General features: G+C 35.2%; 8 protein-coding genes across 8 annotated transcripts; 5 read left to right on the top strand and 3 right to left on the bottom strand.

The window, feature by feature from the left end:
* The first annotated feature begins 1788 nt into the window (after positions 1-1788).
* LOC114532686 (ribonuclease P protein subunit p40-like) lies at positions 1789-6286 on the top strand. Its single transcript, XM_028554248.1, has 9 exons — positions 1789-1908; positions 1979-2123; positions 2314-2382; positions 2452-2541; positions 2626-2748; positions 2948-3161; positions 3291-3425; positions 3565-3812; positions 6198-6286. Exons 1-8 carry the CDS (start codon positions 1789-1791, stop codon positions 3758-3760), a joined length of 1092 nt encoding a protein of 363 aa, XP_028410049.1. The 3' UTR covers positions 3761-3812; positions 6198-6286.
* On the bottom strand, positions 3950-6203 carry LOC114532683. The gene is made up of 5 exons (XM_028554246.1): positions 5538-6203; positions 5158-5395; positions 4773-5062; positions 4474-4690; positions 3950-4298 (listed from the first exon to the last, which is right to left on the bottom strand). Exons 1-5 carry the CDS (start codon positions 5998-6000, stop codon positions 4013-4015), a joined length of 1494 nt encoding a protein of 497 aa, XP_028410047.1. The 5' UTR covers positions 6001-6203; the 3' UTR covers positions 3950-4012.
* Positions 6287-7192: 906 nt separating the features above from the next.
* LOC114532687 (cysteine and histidine-rich protein 1-like) lies at positions 7193-8830 on the top strand. The gene is made up of 4 exons (XM_028554249.1): positions 7193-7455; positions 7768-8006; positions 8080-8291; positions 8359-8830. Exons 1-4 carry the CDS (start codon positions 7213-7215, stop codon positions 8730-8732), a joined length of 1068 nt encoding a protein of 355 aa, XP_028410050.1. The 5' UTR covers positions 7193-7212; the 3' UTR covers positions 8733-8830.
* A 3-nt stretch (positions 8831-8833) lies between these two features.
* LOC114532692 lies at positions 8834-9934 on the bottom strand. Its single transcript, XM_028554255.1, has 2 exons — positions 9688-9934; positions 8834-9349 (listed from the first exon to the last, which is right to left on the bottom strand). Exons 1-2 carry the CDS (start codon positions 9911-9913, stop codon positions 9012-9014), a joined length of 564 nt encoding a protein of 187 aa, XP_028410056.1. The 5' UTR covers positions 9914-9934; the 3' UTR covers positions 8834-9011.
* Positions 9935-10071: 137 nt separating this feature from the next.
* LOC114532688 (leukocyte receptor cluster member 1 homolog) lies at positions 10072-11829 on the top strand. Its single transcript, XM_028554250.1, has 9 exons — positions 10072-10153; positions 10370-10404; positions 10476-10575; positions 10647-10799; positions 10886-10991; positions 11077-11125; positions 11205-11322; positions 11405-11556; positions 11687-11829. Exons 2-9 carry the CDS (start codon positions 10382-10384, stop codon positions 11754-11756), a joined length of 771 nt encoding a protein of 256 aa, XP_028410051.1. The 5' UTR covers positions 10072-10153; positions 10370-10381; the 3' UTR covers positions 11757-11829.
* Positions 11830-11971: 142 nt separating this feature from the next.
* On the bottom strand, positions 11972-13048 carry LOC114532693 (small nuclear ribonucleoprotein Sm D1-like). The gene is made up of 3 exons (XM_028554256.1): positions 12864-13048; positions 12628-12704; positions 11972-12462 (listed from the first exon to the last, which is right to left on the bottom strand). The coding sequence occupies exons 1-3, from the start codon at positions 13031-13033 to the stop codon at positions 12191-12193; spliced, it is 519 nt and encodes a 172-aa protein (XP_028410057.1). The 5' UTR covers positions 13034-13048; the 3' UTR covers positions 11972-12190.
* A 3-nt stretch (positions 13049-13051) lies between these two features.
* Positions 13052-15353, top strand: LOC114532684 (coiled-coil domain-containing protein 113-like). The gene is made up of 12 exons (XM_028554247.1): positions 13052-13179; positions 13281-13366; positions 13454-13541; positions 13624-13741; positions 13819-13911; positions 14011-14073; positions 14152-14232; positions 14320-14475; positions 14548-14655; positions 14735-14803; positions 14933-15019; positions 15094-15353. The coding sequence occupies exons 1-12, from the start codon at positions 13076-13078 to the stop codon at positions 15193-15195; spliced, it is 1155 nt and encodes a 384-aa protein (XP_028410048.1). The 5' UTR covers positions 13052-13075; the 3' UTR covers positions 15196-15353.
* Positions 15354-15892: 539 nt separating this feature from the next.
* On the top strand, positions 15893-18005 carry LOC114532691 (cilia- and flagella-associated protein 20). Its single transcript, XM_028554254.1, has 7 exons — positions 15893-16094; positions 16230-16309; positions 16492-16603; positions 16724-16846; positions 17184-17249; positions 17486-17599; positions 17679-18005. Exons 1-7 carry the CDS (start codon positions 16011-16013, stop codon positions 17682-17684), a joined length of 585 nt encoding a protein of 194 aa, XP_028410055.1. The 5' UTR covers positions 15893-16010; the 3' UTR covers positions 17685-18005.
* The last annotated feature ends 894 nt before the right edge of the window (positions 18006-18899 follow it).

Here is an 18899-nt window from a genome sequence, read left to right as displayed (position 1 = left end):
TGTCGATAGCTGAAGATTTGTTTGGTAAAAGAACAGCAGGAATGGTTCTTGTTGCAAGTGCAATTGATGATGTTTGAAGATCAACTTTAGTGTTTGTTGATGGTAGAGGCCTCAGAGAATGTGGCTTTGGTGTATTGACAATGATACCTGCTGACAATTCAGTTCTTTCTTCAATTATTGGTGCTAAGTCATTTAGCGGCATATAAAACGGGTTAAATCGTTTGCTGTTGTTCTTGTTCATATCTAATTGTGTACGTGAAGCGTTGCCTTGTTCACATACACCTTTATTATAACCTGTTTTCAACACATTTTGCTGTCGTTGTACGAAACCTCCTAAATGTTGATCTAACAATCCAGCTGGATCAACAAACGACAATTTTAAATCACTGCTCTTGTGTCCCGTGGCTGTTAAATGCAGACATGGATGAGTGCGTTGTATATAAGTACAGCTTTCAGGATCTATAATTGTTCTCCATGATGGCACACCGTACGAAAGTACACCTATACTTTTCAATTTGTCATTTTTACAGCTATTTTCCGGAATTTCTTTGCCTTTTCCTTTCTTGTGTTTCTTTGACGAGTCACTTTTAACGGATGCTGGGCTAGTTTGCTCTGCCCTTGTTACGACTGTCGGGCACGCAACGTATTTCGCATTACAACTCACGCTTTGCCAACCAGTTTGAAGTTCTTTAGGATCATAAACATGCACAGATTTCTCTAAAATACTTTGTTCATCGCTGCATGATAGTAAATTCCTAAAAATTACAGACATAGACAATCTTTCACTAGATTTGTTGCCCTCCATGATAATTTAATACCTCGTTGTTATGGCAACCATGTTCAATTATTTCCCACTGAACTATATAGATTATTGCTATTATCATAATATCGGTCATGTGAATATGAGCGGGTAATTTGATTGGTTAATTAGAAGTACGGACAACTGGCAGTTTGACACATATTGAATGAACACTTTCGATATATGATTGCAACCATATTGTATAGAAAATTGTATAATTTCCACGTGAGAATATGGTGACAACGAAACACTGTTCGTATGGTCATTGCAAAAACGACTCGAGGCTACCAGACCGACCGACCATGAGAAATAGTTATGGACAACCTGTGTTCTTTGTAAGGTTTCCCGGCAAGAAACGGCGGGTTGAAAAATGCAAAAGATGGGTGAACGCGTGTATTGTGAAAGAAGGTCACATGGGCAAGAAAATTTCCTATGAAACATTGACTTACGATAACTATATATGCTCTCTACATTTTGTTGGTGAAAATGGTCCAACAGAGACATATCCTGATCCAGTACCTGCTCGTGTATCAGTCGAAAAACGTAATGAATTAGAGAACAATTTTAGAAGAATGATGTCATACATTCTCACGAATTGTGCTTCAGAGGAACTTGCCTCGTTACAAAATAGGAATCTCAGGACTTTAAATGGTCATTCAAGCTCAAGGATAGTTTCTTTTGCGGAAATGGAAATTGCCGAGATTTTAGTGAAACTATCAGAAAGAAATATATAACACCTTTTACTTATATAAAGAATTCAATGAATGCAAATTTTAGGAATTTTTAAAATTTACACAATGCAGCTTAAAACTTGCGTAATGCAAGCATGCTTGACAACTCTACTAGTTACATATAGTTTATATTTATAAGAAATTAAATGAAATTTGTAACAGTTATACAAATTCTATGAAATATGAACTTTCACAAAGTAAAAGTGTACGCGTGTTCTCCACGCGTGTGTCTGACGGGGGGACATTTAAAATTCCATTATGGCGGCAAAACTTTTGGAATATTCTCCAAAGAGAAGAATGATTTTTGACAAGTTTTGTGGAAAGGAGGGTGAAGAAAAATGCCTTAAAGTTATCTCAAAGCATCATTTTAATATAAGCGTGCGTCATATGCTAACTTTATTTTAAATTAGTGCAATTCTCAAGAACTGATATAATTATTTCCTTGTAGGTTGGAGTACTGGTACCTTCATTTTCCACAGAGAAATTACATGAATGCATTTCTAAACTTTTGTTTACTGATTTTTCTTGCCTGGCTGAAGTTTCTCTCACTGAAATAATAAACGCTGAATTTATCTCGAAATTTGTGAGACCAGGTTATTTTTGTTGCTTTTTATACCAGCACATCCTAAATAGCAGATAGAACATTGAATAGCTGCCACCATCACTTGCTGCATGACTTAGTACATCAGCTCCATCATGCACAACATTATCAAACAAGTTAATATGTATTCATTTGACATGATTGAATATCATGACTGAATTCTTTACACATTGTAAATGCAGGTTCCATTTGTGCCCTTAGTCATGGGACAAAAATTGATACATCTGATTGTGCAGCGCTACTGCCCACAGGTACAGGGAAAATGAAATTTCATCATCTGACTTTAAAAAGTATTTCTCTTACAATCTCAATGTTTTCAGGTATACTTCATCTGTCACTTACTAAAGACTCTTATGAAAGTCTTGGTATTCAGGGAAAACCTTCTGCATTTAATAATAATCTCAGATTTGGTGAGTAAAACCAAGCCTCTGATTTTGTAAAATTGTTATAGCTTCTTGACATGTTCCCATTATTGATTGCCTTCTATTTTGAAGATATTGAAATCAATTTATTGGCACCATACTTCAAACCAAACAAGAAATATTTTGAACGTGTTTCAAGAGGTTTCTTTAGGACTGGATTGAAATTTAAATTCCTATTTTCCATGAAAGCAGAATGTAAGTATGAATTGTTTTTTATCGATCTGTGAGTGCAATAATCAATTTGTAGTTAATGGGCAACTTGATAAAGATACTTAACTATGCATGGGCATATATATCTCAGCACATTCATAGCATGGCATGGGTTAAACTAGCTGTCATGGCTGTTCAATATTTTCAATTGTTATACTTCATATATATCTCACCATTTCTCAAGGTAAAGATACTTGTGAACAAAAGCTTGACTCATATTTCATATCACTTGGTATTTCTTGTAAAACATTTGAATGTAAAAAGGAAGTAAAGGCATTCCTGGAAGTGAACATCCCCATAATTTCATTCAACAATGAAGCATTCCTGGAAATTGATTCACAATGTAATGCCATGGATTTCCATGAATGGTTAGGCAGTCTTGTATGTGGAGTTGACTGGTAAGTATTGCACGGTTATACATCTTGTAGTATGACTAGGAATTGAGAATTTATAATGTGTATACTAGTCTTCAATTAAATTAACCTAATATTTTATTAAAACATAACATTATTTGCAATTATTTGTAGTTCGAAAGCCGCTTCTGATAGTTTTGTGAACACATTATCATGTCCAGCACCAAACCAGCCTGACAAAGCAGCATATCATAAATGGACAGGATTTATCAATTCAAGCGCTGTTTGCAATTTGATCAAATCAGCGAGGTAGAAATAATCATTCACTGTTGTAGCTTGTTGTCTTTGTGATTGTATCAATCCTGTTCCTATATCACTTAAAACTTTGTGTATCAAAACCTAGGGTGGAATATAATATTGCTTTTATGATATGATTTTTATTATATAGGGAAATACTTGATAGAAATCCAGAACTCCCTTGGTTTAGTATAATGATATGGGGATTTAGTGACACTCCAGTTTCATGGCAAGATCATTGCCATGGGTACTTCTTATGTGGCGACAACCACTCCACAGTAATCATGTTTCAGAAGGAACAGATGTGGATGTACAGGATGCTAGGGGAGCATGATGAACAACCATGATACTATTCAGGGTTCCTGTGTTGTTGCCTGTGGATACAAGGTGGAATATAGGGTAAGTTGATGTTCATGTTATGTTAAACTCACATTAAATGTTAGTAATAGCTTAGAGTTGAGAATTGAGGTGAAATTTTGTGATTTTAACATTGGTTTTATTTTCACTTTGTTGCACTGACTTAGTCATTTCTATTCAATCATATTTTTGATAATTTCTAAAAACTCTAATTCTCTAAACGTAATAACTGGTTGCTATTATCAATCACATTGAGATATTTTTGTTCCTCCTTTATAACTAAACATTCCATTGTAACATCCAAGAAACGTTCCTTTCTTTACTTGATCCTGAAGATTGACATTTGACTCTTCCATGGGAGGAGTGTACAATGCGATAATACGAACGCAATTCTTCTTTGCTTCATGATAAACGACATATGATATGCCAAAGTTTTTACTATTCTTCCAAATCACTTGAAGGAACTGGGATTTAGTCTGGCTCAAGGATTCTTGCTTATCAAAATCATAAAAGCAGGCGTCTCGGTACCTGGAAGGCGTTCATGTGGTTAGATTTTGCTTGTGGTGGCCCGTGGGTATGAGTGTGGGAATTCAAAAGAACCAAAACTCGCTCTCGGCTATAGTCAGGCTTCTGTCATTCTGCTATATCTCAATTACCAACATGTCTGAAGGAACTTCATCTAACCTAAACCACGACATCTTACCATGCTTTTGTGACTCCAGAACCAGACATTGTGCCTTGACAAATATCAAAAACATTCATCCCAGGTTCACTTGTTGGTTTGTAGCCACTCATGTCTGAAGTGCTCTTACTCAGAGCTTGTCTACTCAAACGTGGATCCAACTTTAATGGAGCTGCGCCATGCATGCTTCGCAACATGTTATGAGTTTTGAGAGCAGATGATACGAACGTTTGCAAGTCTAGATGCGAAGCAGAAAGAATTACGGACACTTAGTTGATATTTTCATTTGCAAGGTTTAAGGCAAAATTCAATCTTATTACCTTCCATTACTCCAAATCCTCCAGCACTACCTCCAGCTGTACCAAATTGTCCTCCTTTTCTAAATTTTCCACGGTGAACATTTTTTCTAAAGTAGTTCACTTTTCCCACATATCCAGTAGGATAATATCTTGCAACATAGAATATCCACAATCGTCCTTTAACTCTCCCCACAGCCCTCCCAACACCCAAACTTCGTGTTCTTCTCCACACTACTTGTGTGAACGCGGAGTACGGCGCCTCGTTTCTTCCTTTGTGTTTTTTAAAGTCATAGTCGTACACTTGATCATACCTTAAAAATGTCATTTAGGTAGTTCTGAAGTCAACTGAACTCTCCTCATACAGGTGTTATTTATTTATAAATATGAGAATTTTCTTGAAACGTACCATGTTTTAACCACAGTAGCTCCAGTAATGGGAACACTGCTCATAAGCAAATTTTCGCCAATTTTCATATCTTCAAATAACTTCGAATGTGCTATTTTCTTTACATATTTAGCTAAAAATCTTGCATAAGCCATAGCACTCTTGGACAACTTTGTGTCTAAGCTAAGTGCCAGAGCGTGGTGAATCTTACGGTATTTATTTGTCATTTTCAGAACGTCTTTTTGGTATTCTTCGAGTCCTGAAATAAAAGCATTTTCCTGCTTACATACCTCTATTTTATTTGTATTTTTGATGCGCAAACATCTCTGCCAGAACAGTCGCATAGCTTCAGTTTAAGTTGCGTTCTTGCAATAAATTAATTGTAGAACATACATACTCACTTTGTAAAAATACAAATTTTCCTTTCGCTGATAAATATCCACCATTACCAGTGCTTCCAAGATTCATTGATCCCCCACCACCGATGCCTAATTTGGTGCCACCTTGACCCACTTTGGTACTCCAGCTCCATCGCCCACCTTGGTTACCACCACCTTCACCTCCTTTGGTACTCCAACTCCACCGCCCACCTTTACCACCACCTTGAGCTCCTTTGTTGCCCCATCTCCACCACCCACGTCTAACACTACCATGCTTTCCACCATCTTCCCGATCTTTTTTTGTACTACAAATCAACTGTTCACCATTACCACCACGGTACATTCCATCACTTTTCTGACTCTCATTGGTACTCCAACTCTGCTCTCCATCTTTACCACCAGCGTATTTTTCACCAACTTCTTCACCTTCTTTGGTACTCCACTGTGCATCATTACCAACTTGAGTGTTATCTTCATTTGCCATTTTTTCTGTGTAGATATTGTTTGGCCCCCATGTCGAGATGGAATAAGTATTTTTATACCAAGGACGCTTAAATGGCTGTGATCTCTTTACAAAGTTCTTCTCAAGTCTTTTCTTTTGGTTAAAACTCTTTTTTCTGTCCCACACACTGTACGTGGTAGTTTGATTTCGTGGTATTACACGTCCGTATTTGCTTTTAGGCAGGCTGTGGTGATAACTGACTTCAGGTTGTTCTGGTTTGTCTTTTGAAATGTTCGGAATTGGATGGTTCCTGTCCGTGATGTCTGAATGAGTCTCGTGTTTTGCATCAAGGAAAACTACAACTACAGTATTTTGTCACGTCACTGGTTAGGAAACCGGCAGTCGTCGTACAGGGTACGTCTATACCTATAAAACTATGTTTCTACCTCTTACGGTATGATATGAAAAACATTCTAAATTGGAAAAAGGAAACTTTAAAATCTCTGGTTAATATCACGATATGATATTACGTTAGTTGACACAAATAAGACTAAAATCAACTGCTCACCTTTGGCTAAATATACCAGAACGATACACGCAGATGTTGACTTCATTTATTTGACAAAATATATTTAAACATGTGTGTTTCCTTACACCGTCGAATTCTACACTACAAATGAACAACTTTTAAAAAGCAGATTAAAAATGTTAAATACCCCCTGTGTTTGTAAAGGTCATTTGAATATTTGCAGGGAGTCCTACTATGTTTAGTTGGGCTTAACAGGTGACCACAATCTATTGACTTATTTGAAATTTTCAGTTGTTACCAATACTAATCCCTAGCTTGAAATTACTAATATTCAGTAACTTCCTCTTGCTTTTTTGGTGAATTTTTAAAAAAAATTCTGCGCTGATTAAAAACATCTCTCTGATAAAACCAACGATATCCGGTAATAGAAATATGTCCTTAGAAATTTTAGCGGTTTTTTATAAGCGCACACGAACTGCACATACGTATGAACAATATATATCTTTGGCAATACTGGCAGCCTAGGTAATTTGGATCGCTCTAGAAAGTTGAGAAATGATCGGAATTTATTGCGCCTGTTATGTCACATGCACCTTTGACCTTTCGTCACATGATGTCCGTGGACGTGCATTGTGATTGGTCAAATTTGTCAACATAACGTCATCCAAAAATTGGACCAAAACAACTCCTTGGCATTTGCTTCAAATACTATAAATTTCAAAACCATGGAGTCAAATTTGGAGAACGTTTCCTCTCATACTGTTGAAGAAGGCGAAAATGCATCTATGGACAGTAATGAAGATGAACCAGCATCTAAGAAACTTTGTTTAAAACAAAGTTATGTCAGTCAAAGTGACGATGGAGAATGTTCTTTGGCCGACACATCAACGATGAAACTAGAAAAACGTTTATCCACCGTGTTGTGTTGTACTGTATGCCTAGACCTGCCTTTCAGCACCATTTTTCAGGTACTAATTGTGAATGTTACCGTTTAGTGTATTTTTTTGTAGTGTAGAATTTAGAAATAGACTACAGCAATTTTTTACAGAATTGATTACATCAGCAGTTGACTTATATTGCAATATATCATAACACAATCTAATGCAATATATTATTGTGAAATCTTTTGTGAACTATTTGTTTTCAGTGATATATTTTTGCCAAAAAATATCAATAACAAATGTCCATATTTTAGACATGAATAGGGCACACCCAGTGTCATGTGATGTTTATCAACACCATAGGGGTACCTATAACCCATTCCCATTAAATCCATTTAGTGTCCAAACGGTCATCTCATGTGTGCAGGCTGTTTAAACCACCTTTTGGCAGATGGTAGATTAAAGAATGAAATGCCAACATGTCCAAACTGTCGCATAGAGATCACAGAGTCATTGTGTATGCGAAACTTGGCTGTAGAGAAGGCCGTGTCGGAGCTTCCAACTAAATGCAAGTTTTGTCATTGTGATATACCTCGCTGTAGTATTACAAAACATGAGAAGCACTTGTGCTTTGAGAGGTAAGATGCCAATCTTGTATTGATTCCTCTTTGTCTGTCAGAAGAAAGACTTTTCAATTTTTTATGTTATCAGGTTAGTTATGTGCAAGTATGAGAAAATTGGTTGTCACTGGCAGGGGACATTACGGACCCGGGCAGATCACGAAGAAAGATGTGCCCAAGCAAGAAAAACTGGTTTGGAGATAATGGAAGATCTGGAAAAATCTTCCACTGAGGAGGAGACAAAACTGAACTTATATCAGTCGGTATTTGCATTGTTTTCATACGGCAGAACATCGATACACGGTATGAGAAAATTATGCCACTTTCATACTGCAATAATTTACTGTGTAATAATAATATACTCTCTCAGATTTACAGCTCAGACCAAGAAGGACAGATGACTTCATTCCAGAACTATTCTATGAAAGCAATCGATTCACATCATTTTCCAAGGATTGGATTGTCAGATCTCAAGTTGTTGGCAATGAGAAGAGCCTAAGACGAGGATTCACTTTTCAGTTGATTTTGACAACAAAATGCAGCATTTTCATCAAGTTTATATTTGTACGAAGTCCTTACGGAGATCTGGATACAAGTCCGATGATCTTTCAACATGAATTTACGCATGACAGTCAAGAATCACTGGAACAAAACTTGCCTGTTTCACATGATATTGATATAAATAAGTTGCTCGCTGCAAGAGTCTTGCCTCTCAGGTTGATTATGTTCTTGGGCAAAACATAGTCTCAAGGGTGTAAGATGTACAAAGATGTAAAAATTATCATAAGTTATTTTATTATAAAGGAGATGTGATCAATACATATTTATTACTTTATAATATTAAGGTTTATATTTTATGTTGAGAATTCAGAGTATTTATTAAAATACAGAGAATATTTGAAGAAAACAATTGTTGAGTGTTTGTATTACTAAATTTCTTAGTACATTACTTGAGTGAGATTCAAGCAAAAATAGCATTTGGTGTACATGCAAACTTCTAAGTAAATTTACAGTAAATATCAATTATTGCAATGCTTTTACAAAAACAATATTTGCAGCAACTAAAAAGTAATGAAATATGTCTATACAAAGATAACCCATGAAATGTCCAGATGTACCAACAACTATGCTTGCCACTGTATACAAAACACTTCCTGCCATACCCAGTACATTCTTAGCATGAAAACTTTGAAATAAAATGCTAAGTATTGCTAATGTTGATGCAAAATGTGTACATGCATTTTTGGATCTTGGCAAGAGAATTGAAAAAATAATCCCTGCTATACCACTAACAATGTGAAGTTCAGAACCATAGCTTGATCTGTACTTGATTGAAAATGATGCTGCTATTAATGGGATTCCTATGAAGGATAAAATCAACAATAGGCTTCTGGTAGGATCCAGGGTCAGGGTTAGAGGCAGATGTCCAGTTGCTTATATATTGTGTTAGCTGGGGCATATGTCAGAGTGCGTTCTGTGTACGTACACTACTTAGCTGTGAGGACCTTTAGTGTACGTGAGGTTTATTCAGCTTGCATCTGCATACCAATGCAATCCTTGGTGTGCATGCATAGACATTTCATCTGCTTACAGAAGCATTTCTGGTGTGTGGAAAAGTGCTGTAAGAAATGGGTACTATTCCAATGTTTTAAATCACCCTAAATATTAAATCATTTTAGTTAAATATTAACTTACACACCTATAATGGCTGCAAACCAAGACAGTTTCATATGTAGAGAAACGACAGAATTTTGATGCTGTATTGATACAATATTAAAAAATCTTATTGTCCCAACTCCTGCAGCAAATCCTATGATCGACATCCCAATTGCTGCATAAATATAACGTCGCGATAAAACACCAGCACAGTAAAATGATACAACACTCAAAACAAAATCCGAAATAGCTGTGGAAATCTGTGTCATTTTGTATTAGTATACTGTAAGTTTTCACAATGTTATGTATTAAAATACTGTTCTTATGTTTCAAATTAATTCTTCTCCGAGCTTTTACGACCTCATTACGATATTTTCCGAACATAAACTTCGGTAAATCATATACGTTGGAAGTATAAACAATGCTGGTTGGATTTCAGTGACAGTGGAAAACGTACTAATAAGTTGTAATTGTTTGGAAAAAATATGATTTAACGGTTGATTTTATAGGTAAGTTTTATACTAATAATATGATTTGAAACAGATACATTTTCTTTTTACCAAGTCAAGTTAGTCAACCAACATGCACAGCTTTGAACATTTTTACCATGTGCAATTATTTTTTTAACTATTGCAATTATTTTGTCCTGGTTTAACTGTAAATAGTCTGTTGTGTTTTTTTTGGGCATATGTTTAGACCACCAAATTGCCTAATCTTCTTCTTAGGTCGTATTTGCAATGAATATTTTGCCAAAAAAGAGGTACATTTTCTTCCTAATTTCACCATCAATTTATAAACATGTCAAGGCTAACAGATTTTCTGCTTTTTCAGTTGGCATGTTAGAAACAAAGATAACATTGCCAGGGTTCGTCGAGATGAAGAGAATGCCAGATTAGAAGAGGAAAAACTTGCAAAAAGAGCAGCTTTGGCCGTAAGGATTTTTCAAGCATCAAACAGTATAATTAAACATTGTTATCTAAATTTTGGTCTCTGCCTTTTCAGGAACAGGAATCAAGAACGAAATTGTTACGTGATAGAGTAAAGAATGACTTCGGTGAATCCAGTTCTATAGAGAGTTCAGTATCTACGTCATTAGTATCTTATAATGAACCAAGACATATCAACCTATTCACTGAGCAAGAAACAAGCTCTGGGGTAAGCAGTATGTAGGAGATTCCTGGGTGAATACTGGCCATTGTTCACCACCTGCTAAATGAAACACATCAAAATATCTGTTTCAGGGTGCAACAACAAATATAGAATATGAAGCTGAAAAAAAAGCTGAGCAAGAGAAGAAAGAAAAAGCACTGGGAATATTGAAGTATCTTGGTCAAAGCACCAGTGAAGGTTAGTGGTTTTTGTTTGTTTTAAAATCCTATCTTTCTTCATTCAGTTAAAGCATTTATATATTGGAATTTTTTTTTTATTCCAGACCCCAAACCTTGGTATCTTCAGAAGAATGAGAAAAAAGAAGAACAAAGGTAAATGTTCGAGCCATTACAATATAAAATGAATTATTTGTGATGGTGATCTTTAAGCTTTTATTTGTGTTTATGGCAGTCAAGATGTTGACAAAAAAAACAAGCTGGATCCTTTAATCAAGATGAATAGTTTCTTGGACCAAAGGAAACAAAGTAGATCTGAGAAGAAACAAAGGAAAGAAAAGAAAAAACACAAGGTCAGCCACAATGAGTATCCCAAGCTGTTCAACGTGCATGAGACTGTCTTGTTTTAACCTGGATTTTTAAATCAACATTTAGGAGAGAGTCAAGTCCAAAAAAAAGACACTGGCAGATTTGAGGGAAGAAAGACTTCAGAGAGAAAAATCAGAAAGGTTGCGAGCTGAAAAACTAATTAAAGACAAAAAGGAAGGAAAATCCAACCAGATGGAGGATGACCCATACAAAGACAGGTGATAATTTCTTATATTATTCCTTTAGGAAAAATTGAAGCCTAGCTAAGACATACTATATTTTCTGTTTTGTCTTTTTTCTGACAGGTCTATTCCATGAAATTGATTATTATCATTGTATCTCATCTAGCTACTACTCACAATACAACCCAGACTTGGCTAAGAAACCAAAGTGGAATAAAAGACATCATCCATATTAGACAATGTGTTAATAGAAGATAAACCTATGTTTGTCAAGGTGGGACATAATGAGAAGTGGTCAACAAATTGCTGTTAGTTGCATTGTTGAATAACTGTATAAAAATATCATCCAGTGTTCCCTTGGTGCATGCAAATAACCAACTCTGCTATGTGACTAAATAGTTTGTCTTTTTTGTATTTTTATAAGAATGTGAAGAGTTTTAATATTTACATATTGATGAGGTTAACATTATCAATATTCCATGCATTATCTAGCTACAAACCATGACTTAGATGAACTCATTTCAATACCAAACAAGATGTACAATGTAATCACAGTCAATGTTTCTGAATAAATCCTGTTTATATCACAATGTAAGAGCAGCAATTAATATAGGAAATCCTATATAAGTCTGGCTGCACACAGCACAGTATAAGAACCAAGTCCAGTGTTCTATCTTCTGCCTCTTCCACGTCCTCTTGGGCCACCTCTGCCGCGTCCACGTCCCCTGCCTCTCCCCCTGCCAAGTGCCATTGCTTCTCTCTTTCTTCCTTTGGCTCGTGGTGGTTCTTCCACCAACAAAGTATCGATTGGCAAACTCTCAGGTAGAATGTAGTAACGAATGTTGTTACCACGAATACTTAAGCTGTCCAGTTGTACAGGATCTTTGTTCTTGATTGTCATCTTCACTGTCTTTAAATGAGTGTTCATACTCATGTCAACACCTTAATAACAAAAGCAAACTTTGAAACAAGGTGTTAGTAATCTGCTATGGTACATGAAAGGATTATGTGATTGCTAATTCCTACCAAGGTGCATTAATCATTCACAATTTTGAATAATTTGGAACTTGCAACTATACAGTAATTTAATATGCAGAGCAGACTTACCTGCAATCGTGCCATGAATCACTGTGCCATTCTTCAGTTCAATAGTTACGGTTTCATGACTCAATTTCATCAAAAACCTACAAATATACAAAAAACTTCACTCACATGCTTACCAGACACTATCTATACCGTATACACTACCTGAATTTAGCACTATACTTTTTAACGACTTTCGCAATATATATTACACTAAAAGGTTACAGCTGGCTGCATATGGTAACAGAATATCTACTCACTGAACGAGTTTCATTTTAATGGACGGATGCCTTCGTTTTCCAAAGGATTCCAAAGAAAAAATTACTTCGATTTTTGAAGTGATTGTGATCGTTAATCGTATTTCGGACGTTCGCGCCACTTTTAGTAAATATAGACTGGGCTCGAGGATAGTGGAAGTGATGGTTGTCATGGTTACACTTACACACGACAACAACACGAAGAAGAAAACAAGATGGCGGTCTCAGATGTCGATGTTAGTAGCTCAATTGATCAAAATGAAGACCGTATTGAAGAATTAACGGACGAAGAATTATATAATCTTGTAGAGGAGACACTGTAAGTTATTGTACAAGCATATTTGTGCCCTTCTGTGTTGAATTTATCCTCATTATTTATCATGCAAAGTGTGTAAAAATTATGTCTTCTTTTATTTATAGGCAAGCTAATAGTGTGCTGAAAAATGAGACTAACATGTTTGAGAAATATTTGAAAAGGGTTGATACAAAAGATAGTACAGGCACAGGTATGAATTTAGTTCAGCTGTTTGCCAAATGAAATTTTGCATTATGTATATATAAAAATAAATAAAAATAATTTTTATTTCAACTAGGCACTATGTTAGTTCAAGCAGTTCAAGAACAGACAACTTCAAGAACCTTGAGAAAACGAACTCGATCAAGAGGACAATCTGTTGATAGGTATAATTAAATTATATTAATTAAAGTGAAGTGGAGTCTGATTATATCCTAAACTAAAGTATAATGGTTTTAACACTTGTAGAAATTTGAAGCTTTCTGCTGAACAGAAATGTGACATTGCCCAGAGAGAGCTTGAAGAACTAAAAGAAGAAATTGAAAAGCTAAAAGATGAATCTGAAAGAATTCTAGATAATTATAAGGTAAGTGCAGTAAAGTAGCATCTAATGAATGGTGCTGATATGTACAACATTCTTATTTTTGCAATTATTCATTCCAGGCTATCATGGAGGAAGCTGACATTCAAATTGCTGAAACTAAGAAAGCTTCATATGAATTTAATCGAGATATTATTCAAGGATCTGTGAATGCTGTAAGCACTACAAATTGTCTTCCTCGCTGCCTATAATTTTCCAAGAGCCAAATATTCAATACTTTATCAACTTTTATTTATTCTTTTTGCCATTTTCAGAGAACTAGTAAGATCATTGCAGAAAAAGTTGTGAGATATTTTGAGGACAAAATCCGGAGTAGAGTAAGTGATGTGGCAGCTAGAGATACATATACATAAATAAAAATGCCGCTGACTGTGAATCACTGTTCATTTACACAGGATACACTGATAGAAAAACTCCGTTTAAAAAACTCAACATTCAGAGTTCAAAAAAAGAAGCTGCAAATGCAGCTTAAGCAAGTATGTGTTATCAATACCATTCTTATTGTGATAATTTGGCTAAAATGCTTTAGTGTCATCTTAACAAATATAAATGACTTGTTTTAGAAAGAAGAGATGGGTGAAGTTTTGCATGAAGTTGATTTTAATCAGCTAAAGATTGAAAATCAACAATATCTTGAAAAAATTGATGACAGAAATAAAGATTTGTTAAGGTTAAAACTCATGACAGGAAATGTGCTGCAAGTTTTAAATACTTACAAGGTTTGTGCAAGGATCTGTGTCTCTCAACTTCTGTGATATTTTGAGATACATGACTGAGGATATGTTTTTTAGAAAAAATTGCACACTTTGACTGTTGAATCAGCACAATTAAAACAAGAAATTTCCTCAAGAACTGAACTTTCATTAAGGATTGATGCAGAAACAAGACTAGTTGAAAAGGTAAATGGCTTTTCATGGTGAAGGTTAATAGATTTTTTGCCTCAACCAGCAATTTAAACTTGTATACAATTCTTTTTAGGAAAGAGTAAAAGCATTAGAGCTCAATCAAAAAAGAAGACAACAATTAAGTGACTACAGAGTACCTGAGGTTAGAATATTTCATTGATTTGTAGCTTATAAAATGATTTGCTCTAATAAACTGTAAAAATTTATAGGCAGACTTTCTTGTCTGTTGAAGATCTTACAAATGTAAAAATGGCATATTCTATTTATTTAGGTGCTGGACTATGTTAAAGAACGAGCAAGTCATTATGAACTGAACAAGACTGTAAGAATGTGGGAGAGAAAGGTTGAAATAGCTGAGGTAATATTATGGGTTGTATTGCTGAATTATAAGATATCTGTTGTATAATGTATGCAACCTTTGTAAATTGACAGATGGCCCTGAATACATACAGAAAGACCTGGAAACAAATCCAGACGCACAATTCAATGGAATCATGGTACAGCAATGAAAGACAAGAAGCTCAAAAAATATAGAGCTGGATTGACAATGTCTGGAGAAGGCTGTGCTGAATAAAAAGATTCACATCATGCAAGCGTAGCACCACGCCTGAGTTCATATATATACAGATGTTGTACATATATTATTGTACATAATTATTTTTCCTTTTGTGAATAAAATGGTAACAAATGAAGTAAATGTACCTGGTGTGGTTTGACAGTGACAAACCAGAAGTCCAACTTGATTTACGCATACATGTATGCAGTTAGTGTGCAGGGTCATCATCACATAGAGAAAACTAACTACCAATAAAATAAATATGAACAAACCAGTGTTGGTGACTTCAAAGAAATGCTAGCATTTTTCATTTGCTTGGTCACCTGGTTGATAAGCATCGTGATGCTTTTTAGTCTATGGGTGTGATCTGGAAAGTCTGTGATGTTTTCTTTTAATAATTTGATTTTATGTCACTGCTGACAGTTTCATAATTATGTTATTAAATATATACTGCGGGTTATCATCTTGCTTAACCGGCATTGTTTTTAAACGTCGATATGTTGCCAAGTCAGTCGTCTAACGGCCACACGGACACGGTGTAAACAAAATAAACAATCTATTAATTTAATTTTTTTCCTAATCTATTAATTGCGCGCGGCTAATTAGCATTTCAAGCGGCAAGCGTTCGTAATTTGCGGGCTCAATTGATTGCTTAGCAACGGCGAGTGCAAACAGCGTGACCTAGAAACTCAAACTCACTCATTCATCATCACAACAGTTTACAAGGAAACAGAGTTGAGCAGTGGATAAACACTAAACTCAAACACTTATTCCTGCTTAACTGCAATCAAAGATGTTTAAGAATACTTTCCAATCAGGATTTCTGTCCATCCTATATAGCATTGGCAGTAAACCACTTCAAATTTGGGAGAAAAAGGTAGGTTTATTCTGACCAGACTGAATACTCCAATGTCCACGCTTTCAAATAGAAGTCTTCACAAACTGTTTTGTTGATTTGTATTTCCTTCTGTAAATGTGTTCATATCTAACCCTTATATGTAATATATGCTAGGTTCGAAATGGGCATATAAAGAGGATAACAGACAATGATATACAGTCTTTAGTTTTAGAAATTGTTGGAACAAATGTTAGGTATGTCAAAAGGATTTCTTCCGCAACTTTTTGAAGATTTATCCATTCTTTCCATTGAAAGTATGATCATAGACAGTACTCTTGTTTTTCTTGCTTTACCCTTAAAATATTCCTTTTGAAGTAAAGTACATTTGAAATCCTTTTAGTTCATATATTTCTATGGATTTTCTTTCATTTTGTAGCACGACATTTATAACGTGTCCTGCCGAGGCAAATAAAACTCTCGCTATCAAACTACCATTTCTAGTCATGATTATTAAAAATCTCAAGAAATATTTTACGTTTGAAGTACAGGTAATGTTAAAGATGGATTTTGACATTTCTTGTGAAGGCAAAATGGGGAAAGTGTATGCAAGGGGATTAATTGTACTAAATGGTCCCGGGTTGCTTAGATATGCTTTGTTGACATGTTAGGTTCTCGACGACAAAAATGTCCGACGGCGCTTCAGAGCATCAAATTACCAGTCAACAACACGGGTGAAACCTTTCATATGCACGATGCCGATGAGATTGGACGATGGTTGGAATCAAATACAAGTAATAATTGAATATGTTGTTTTGTTAATATATTGGATGCCACACCTACATAATAATTTGTTGTATTTTGTACTCCCGCCCGATATATTCCCGCGCTTTTTTGTAGCCCGCTATTGCAAACTTAGCGAGTTAAGAATAATATTTAGATTAAAAACTGTGTTTATTTGTTCTGAAGATGAGAATTATTGAGGAAAGGTCATGTCATAATGAAAGTTTTATATATCTTATATGTGGCCATATTGTTGAGCAATAAAATATCAATAAGGGAGGGGAGGGTAAATAGTAATTTTTATGTTTTTTATTTGAGAAGGTCAGTCATCTCCATTGTTTTTTTTAGTTTAACTTGTCAGATTTCACGAGAAGAGCATATGGCACTAACTATATTGAGACATTAAGAGTACAGGTAGGTCTTGCTAACCAGGCTTTGGGTTATGCATCATAATATAGTAGACAGGTTCTGCTTGATGCAGTCTGTCCACAATGTAGTGATGAGCTAGAACATTGAAGGCTAATCTGAATACTCTAATATGTTTCTAGCAATTTTTAAACACAGTTTTGCAATTACTATAATAGAGCTAGATTTATTCTATGCTGTGAGATCATATGGACAAGGTGTATTTATCTACATGTCATTTTTAGATCCATGCTAACTGCCGCATTCGTCGAGTATACTTCTCAGATAGACTATATTCAGAAGATGAATTACCAGCAGAGTTTAAGCTGTACTTACCTGTGCAACAAAATAAAACAAAGGTAAGGTTTTTTCTACCAAATGTACTGATACACATATCCCTAATATACTGACAAGTAAAGTTATTCTCTCACATTCTAGGCATGAAAATTCAACATTGGCAATAAAAAACTGAAAAGGATAAATGGCAAAAAGTGATTTATTTTACAATTATTTCAGAATGTACATAGAATACTTATTTTATATCCCCTCTCGCCATTCGGAAACATGGTGGTTTAAAACTGGAAAGTTACTGTATGGTTACTGGAGAAATTCAACATTGTTGGATTTATTGTATTTGTATAAAGGACACTTTCATGGTGATATTATGTATTATTTACGTACATTGTAATAAAAAAATTCTCGTGTTACATATCTGCAGGTTGATGATTTGGGAAAATACAGAAGTTTCTGTTATGGATAATAAAATCACAGTCTTTTAACTATCCATGGTTATATATTTAGAATGACCATCATATGCCAGTTCCTGAAAGCGCGCACGCAATGCTGAAACTCGCTATTCGATGTTGTTACGGTATTTTCATAGCGGAAGATCTTTATGTACCAATTAGTGGCACTGTTTGTGGCGTCAATGACATTAAAGGTTGCATTGTGGTAAATGTTTGAAACATTCCACACATGACTTACTTCAATCCAGAAACTGTTTCACGGATTAACTTCTTTCTAAGGTCATTTTTTACACTTACTTGTTGCGCGGGCAGATGTTTATAGCCGTAGGTTAACACCGCACAGGACACAGGACCGCATCTTCTAGAATATTCCTTTTATCTCCTGTTGTGGTTTAATACGATAATTTCAATGTTTCTTTGTTCTCGCTTACCCAAAAACGTCAAGATGTTTTGAATAATTCAGCTGCACTACCGCAGACTATCTTGTTCATTTGTTTGTACAAATGACTTGTTTTTTCATTTTCCAAAAAGATGTTGCATCAAACCAACCACCTTCCAGAATTTAGCGTCAGAATACGTGACATACTGTTAGATAAGCAGATAAAACTTCAAGCTTTTGTGATGCAAATTTTTCTAATGTTACGTTTATCAAATTTCGTGTGCCATTTGCGGTTTTATTATATCTTTGAAATTTGCGCTAAATTCACACAATTTCCCACTTCCCCATATGAAATGAACAATCGGGTGGCGCATTCAAGCACGGTATAGCAAGACGCAGCACAAAGGAAGGTTGCGCAATAAAAAAGTAACATCCTTTGGTTAAAAAATTTAAACAGCTTTATTTTAATTATGTATTTTGATGAGTTCACTTATTTAAAGCAAGCATAGCTATTGTATTTAAAGTAAAACGGAT

The sequence above is a fragment of the Dendronephthya gigantea genome, unplaced genomic scaffold, assembly GCF_004324835.1.
Source record: "Dendronephthya gigantea isolate DGI-Jeju-01 unplaced genomic scaffold, DenGig_1.0 000080F, whole genome shotgun sequence".
NCBI lineage: Eukaryota > Metazoa > Cnidaria > Anthozoa > Malacalcyonacea > Nephtheidae > Dendronephthya > Dendronephthya gigantea.
This window is presented reverse-complemented; position numbering and strand designations above follow the sequence as displayed.

Excerpts from the sequence above, each read along its gene's own strand:
- LOC114532686 (XM_028554248.1), top strand. The coding sequence starts at position 1,789 with ATGGCGGCAAAACTTTTGGAATATTCTCCAAAGAGAAGAATGATTTTT. Across the intron at positions 2,542-2,625 it reads TAATAATAATCTCAGATTTG|ATATTGAAATCAATTTATTG; the intron begins GTGAGTAAAACC and ends TCTATTTTGAAG. Across the intron at positions 2,749-2,947 it reads ATTTTCCATGAAAGCAGAAT|GTAAAGATACTTGTGAACAA; the intron begins GTAAGTATGAAT and ends CCATTTCTCAAG.
- LOC114532683 (XM_028554246.1), bottom strand. The coding sequence starts at position 6,000 with ATGGCAAATGAAGATAACACTCAAGTTGGTAATGATGCACAGTGGAGT. Across the intron at positions 4,691-4,772 it reads AGGATTTGGAGTAATGGAAG|ACTTGCAAACGTTCGTATCA; the intron begins GTAATAAGATTG and ends CTTCGCATCTAG. Across the intron at positions 4,299-4,473 it reads TCTGGAGTCACAAAAGCATG|GTACCGAGACGCCTGCTTTT; the intron begins GTAAGATGTCGT and ends AACGCCTTCCAG.
- LOC114532687 (XM_028554249.1), top strand. The coding sequence starts at position 7,213 with ATGGAGTCAAATTTGGAGAACGTTTCCTCTCATACTGTTGAAGAAGGC. Across the intron at positions 7,456-7,767 it reads CTTTCAGCACCATTTTTCAG|TGTCCAAACGGTCATCTCAT; the intron begins GTACTAATTGTG and ends AAATCCATTTAG. Across the intron at positions 8,292-8,358 it reads CGGCAGAACATCGATACACG|ATTTACAGCTCAGACCAAGA; the intron begins GTATGAGAAAAT and ends ATACTCTCTCAG.
- LOC114532692 (XM_028554255.1), bottom strand. The coding sequence starts at position 9,913 with ATGACACAGATTTCCACAGCTATTTCGGATTTTGTTTTGAGTGTTGTA. Across the intron at positions 9,350-9,687 it reads TTGGTTTGCAGCCATTATAG|GAATCCCATTAATAGCAGCA; the intron begins GTGTGTAAGTTA and ends TATCCTTCATAG.
- LOC114532688 (XM_028554250.1), top strand. The coding sequence starts at position 10,382 with ATGAATATTTTGCCAAAAAAGAG. Across the intron at positions 10,405-10,475 it reads AATATTTTGCCAAAAAAGAG|TTGGCATGTTAGAAACAAAG; the intron begins GTACATTTTCTT and ends CTGCTTTTTCAG. Across the intron at positions 11,126-11,204 it reads GAGAAAAAAGAAGAACAAAG|TCAAGATGTTGACAAAAAAA; the intron begins GTAAATGTTCGA and ends TGTTTATGGCAG.
- LOC114532693 (XM_028554256.1), bottom strand. The coding sequence starts at position 13,033 with ATGACAACCATCACTTCCACTATCCTCGAGCCCAGTCTATATTTACTA. Across the intron at positions 12,705-12,863 it reads ATTAAAATGAAACTCGTTCA|GTTTTTGATGAAATTGAGTC; the intron begins GTGAGTAGATAT and ends GTATATTTGTAG. Across the intron at positions 12,463-12,627 it reads GATTCATGGCACGATTGCAG|GTGTTGACATGAGTATGAAC; the intron begins GTAAGTCTGCTC and ends TTTGTTATTAAG.
- LOC114532684 (XM_028554247.1), top strand. The coding sequence starts at position 13,076 with ATGGCGGTCTCAGATGTCGATGTTAGTAGCTCAATTGATCAAAATGAA. Across the intron at positions 13,542-13,623 it reads AGAGGACAATCTGTTGATAG|AAATTTGAAGCTTTCTGCTG; the intron begins GTATAATTAAAT and ends TAACACTTGTAG. Across the intron at positions 14,476-14,547 it reads AAGTTTTAAATACTTACAAG|AAAAAATTGCACACTTTGAC; the intron begins GTTTGTGCAAGG and ends TATGTTTTTTAG.
- LOC114532691 (XM_028554254.1), top strand. The coding sequence starts at position 16,011 with ATGTTTAAGAATACTTTCCAATCAGGATTTCTGTCCATCCTATATAGC. Across the intron at positions 16,095-16,229 it reads TTCAAATTTGGGAGAAAAAG|GTTCGAAATGGGCATATAAA; the intron begins GTAGGTTTATTC and ends AATATATGCTAG. Across the intron at positions 17,250-17,485 it reads TTGAGACATTAAGAGTACAG|ATCCATGCTAACTGCCGCAT; the intron begins GTAGGTCTTGCT and ends TGTCATTTTTAG.